This window comes from Porites lutea, chromosome 7 (genome assembly GCF_958299795.1).
Source record: "Porites lutea chromosome 7, jaPorLute2.1, whole genome shotgun sequence".
NCBI lineage: Eukaryota > Metazoa > Cnidaria > Anthozoa > Scleractinia > Poritidae > Porites > Porites lutea.
Genome location: NC_133207.1, coordinates 12684322 through 12688810, shown reverse-complemented (window position 1 = coordinate 12688810; position 4489 = coordinate 12684322). Strand labels below are relative to the sequence as shown.

At 38.1% G+C, this 4489-nt stretch overlaps 1 protein-coding gene across 1 annotated transcript in view; it reads right to left on the bottom strand.

Annotated features, from left to right (window-relative positions):
- Window positions 1-3058: 3058 nt before the first annotated feature.
- LOC140944455 (uncharacterized) overlaps window positions 3059-4489 on the bottom strand; it is a 25095-nt gene continuing 23664 nt past the window's right edge. Inside the window, exon 7 of the mRNA XM_073393596.1 lies at window positions 3059-3359. Coding sequence (XP_073249697.1) covers window positions 3059-3359 — 301 coding nt within the window. The remainder of the gene's footprint in view (window positions 3360-4489) is intronic.

Genomic DNA, 4489 nt, shown 5'->3' with positions numbered 1-4489 from the left:
TTTGCTTGGCAAAGACTGGCTACAAGAGGAATGTTTTACTTGAGCATGGAATTGAAAACCTTTCCCAGTTTTTGATCCTGAACTAGCTGTAAAAATCAGTGGAGCTTGATCCAAATTCTTCGTAAGGTTCACCTTCACAACTGGTGGAGGACACGTCGAGTTAACTGCAAATAAACAAGTTGGTATCACTTGAATTCGGACCACTTAGAAGACATCTTGTTCATTTTTTTTCGATAGAGAAATCGATTAGTCCCAGTTCAAACGTCGAACTTTTCATGTACATACCGAGGTTAATACCTGTTTGGAACAACCAAAATGATTTAAGTTCGACGGTTGATTCAGAGTCAATTCAATTCAGTCGGACACAATTCATTATCACGATGCACAATGCTTACCAGTCAAAATAAATTAAAGCGGAGCCTTCGCGCGCGCAGCGGAGCACCATGGGTGATAATATTTTGTAAACTATCCATCCGAGAAAATTTGGTTATGTCGTCACCGTACGTCCGTCCCTGAGAACTTTCCGGGTAGGGGTAAGTTGAAACGAATTCCTCCCCTCTCCCTTAGAGAGTTTTGTCCTCTATTGTTTTAAAACCCTTTAGAAATGATTGACAAATCAGAATCTGTCAACTGACCAAATGTTTGGTGGATTTTAGGGTCGACCATTTGACTTTTGAGGGGTTATGGGTGATTTCAGAAAAAAATGTCTTGTAGACTGATTTCGAGAGGAAGAAAGCATGCAAATGAATTCCTGGGAGAAAAATATCCTGCACTGAAAAAAATATCGCTCATGACGTATAATGCTGAAAAAGAATTGTACACCGGCCGTTATACGCCGGGGAAAAAATTTCTCTCCAGAGAGGTTTGGGAAAAAATTCTTCAAATACAAACTAAATGAAACTAAATGAGTAAAATCACCCATACCCCACTCCCACTCAAATGTCCAATGGTCATGTCAACCATTTAGGGGCTGAGGGAAGAAACGGATTTGGCACCTTTGTAAATGTCATCCATCAACAGCTGAAAACTGGCTGGCGCGCGTTCATGACGTGGTGGTTTTCAAGACTAAAGTTTTGCATAATACGCAGATAAAGGACACAAATGGAATGAGAAAGTTCAAAAGAATGCTCAGTTTCCTTTTTGTGGACAAACGACAGCTTTTCGCTATGAAATTCTTTCGAAGAATTCAACCTCGTTTTCTACACGGCGGATCGGAGCGCTTAGCTTGTTTTGAACCAAACAAGGCAGCGAGGTTTCTGAAGACACTTGAGGTACACTCCATACTCTATGATCAAAGAAAAGTACGTTTTTAAAAAGCAATTTTTGTATTTATAAAGGTTTCATGGACGTTTTCTACATTTTGACATCGGCGTGAAAGAAAAACCACAGAATGTGCATTTGAAATTGATTTTTTGCCATGGGCTCAACCGATTTACCTTGCGTGAACACAACGATTTAACTTGTCTTACGCAAATTGCTTTTTAGGATTAACTTATGGGTTTTTGAATAACAATTTTCAAGAAATTAAGTTATTTATCTGTCATCGTTCATTCATAACATTAGCTCAAAATGCGACCATGAGACTACAGATCGTGAGTGGTACACGTTCCGCATTGAATTGCTATTCATTTTCTCTTTTATTACTTGCCATTGAAGATTTTTACAGTGTGAAGAATTCAAGAATTTCCGGCTGCAGTTTTGCAGTGCTGTTCTTTTTCCAAGACTTGTGCCCTGAATATACCTGAATAAGCTTGAATTAAGTTTACTGCGTTTGTTTTCAGTTGTTTGTTTACGGCTTAATATTCTCACTGAAAAAGTGAGCTTATCTAAAAGATGAAAGAGTTGTCCTCTCTTCTAAAACGGACAGACTCGTCTGCTTTTCGAGCCCGAGTTTGTATTTTTTTTTCATAAAAAAAAAGTTGTAAGTTGCTGTATTAACGTTTATATTTGTAGTGAAACTGGATTATTGTTATTAGTAGCGACAAAGGCTATCGTTTGCTTTCCTTTGTCTGTCCTCAGAGAAAATATTATACACCTTTCGGTAAAATTTTCTTTCAGATATTGTGAGGTATAAATGTAAAGGCTACACATAACTGTTCGTCCGGGCCCGGTTAAAAAAAGAAAAGAAAATATAATGGGCTTACTGGAAGACAAAAATGCTTAAGTCGGCCTGATTTTTCTTTTACGCCTTCCCTTAAACAAAGAAACACCGACTCTAGAAATCGGAACCCGTAAATTGCTGCTACTTAAGAGACCTACAACTTAACAAATTTTTTTCAATTCAGGAAGGTGTCTGATGCCGAAGGCCCTTAGAGATGTGAAGTTTTCTTTCCTTTTTTTTGGCTAAGAGTTCATGTTATTACTTTAATTTGGTTGCTTTTATCATAAGTATAAGCTTGGCAGACATTTCTGTCTTGCGAGCCGAACGATTTCAAGCGGTCCAAGGGAGTAGCCATGGAACGCGTAACGAAGTTAAAACAGCCGTCTCTGCTCCTTGAATGTGTAAAATATCATCGCTCTACCGTCAGAATACCCACGTGGGCCAATCGAACTTAAATCATGGGTTAACACAACTTAGACACTTGATGGGACTTAATTAATTTAAACGTCGATCATGAACTTAATTGAAGAAACTAGATACGGTACAGCAGACGTTTGACGTGGTCTGAACTGAGCTTTAAGCCTCATTTACACAAAGGTGTTTAGTTAAACAAGGAGTGAAATTGTTCCCTTCACAAACGCTGCTTAATAAAAAATTAAAGGTGATTGCAAATGTCATGCAAATAACAAAACATTGAATTTCATTAAAACCTGTGTTCCAGTTTTCCTTGTCTGTTTTTCATTTTTTAAAACCTGATTTAATTAAACATGTTTAGTTGGTGTGAACGTAAATGAATGTGTGAATTCTTTAAATTCTTATAGCTTCTCAGATTCTCGTGAGGTGTGTGTACTAAGCTAAAAGCAATTGTAAAAATTTTTTTGACTGGCATTTGTCAATGCAGAAATGATACACAGAAAGCATAGTAAAGCAAAGGATGAGTTTTGCAGTGGACAGAAATTAAATCTCATATCCAACGCGCGTTCGCCCTATTTGATTTACTGTTATTGGTTGTTTGGTACCAAAATGCAGGGAATCATTTTGAGAGCTACGTATAGAACAGTATAAAGAATCATAAATATTATCTGAAACCCACTCACAAGTATGTAATGTCTCAAAATGTGCTGGATCAAACATCGCATTAGGATTGGCATATTCTTGCTTTAGTTTCTCAAGTAACTTGCCCCTGGAGTTTTCCTGATGCGTAATAATCATTTCCACCATAAGAGAAGCCTTCGATTTTGAAGGTAATGAATATGGCCTGCAAAACAAGAAGAATAACTCACTGTTAACATTCTCCGATACGCTTTAAAGGCTCATTATCTCAGAGGAGTAAGAGCTCCCCTCACCCCCTCTCGGATCAAAGAATGAAATAATAGTAATAAGAATGCAGATGATAATAATAATAATAATAATAAATGTATGTTGGGCTCTGCAAGAATACTGAGGAAAGTATTGGACACCGAATGAGGTTTAACATGAAAGAGGAAATGTTGTAAGCCATCAGTCTGGACACCCGTTGTAGATCACGGGAAGTGACCAGATGTCTACATGTATACAGATCAGACTTCCGGCTTCAGCAGTGAACTCTCATATTGCTTAGACAAGAAATTTTGCATCACACTTGTCGCCAGAAAAAGTAGGAGTCTAAATTGTATGCAACAACTTCATATCAGGAGAGCCTTTTACCAAAACTCGGAACCACTTGAAAATGTTCTCGACTTCGTTCTACAGAAATCGAATAGTTTGCCACATTTTTGTCATACCTGCCGAGAATCTAAAACTGCAATGTCAAATTAAACACTATTATTATAAACCCGACCTATCCAATCGAACAAAACCGAACAAAAAACCAATCGAACCCAATCGAACGCCAATCGTTCGATTGGGTTGGGCAATCGAACAAAATCGAACACCTATTTTGCTGTGAGTTCGATTTTCGAACCAATCGAACCAATATAATCGACAAAATCGAACAAAATCGAACTAATCCAATGCAATTGTCTCTTGACGCCTCAAACTGAGTAAAACACGTGGAATATAATCATTGTCAGCTTTTATTGAATAAACAGGAACTGAACATCATACTGCAAGAATGTCAATGTTCGAACAAAACAAAACAAATAAAAGGCAATTTCGATGACCTCTCCTCCATGTTTGACATTTCAGACATTTCAGTCCTGGGTTTCAGTGCTCAGCAAAAGCCGCGTAAAAAGGGAAGGGAGTTAGCGGTGATTTCACTTTCACCTTCGGAATTTTCCAATACCACGTGCCTATCATGCGATGCGGCGTCCGTTAATCGAACGTTCGATTATACCAATCGTTCGGTAATCGAACGTTCGATTGGGTTCGATTACCAATCGTTCGGTAATCGAACGTTCGATTGTGTTC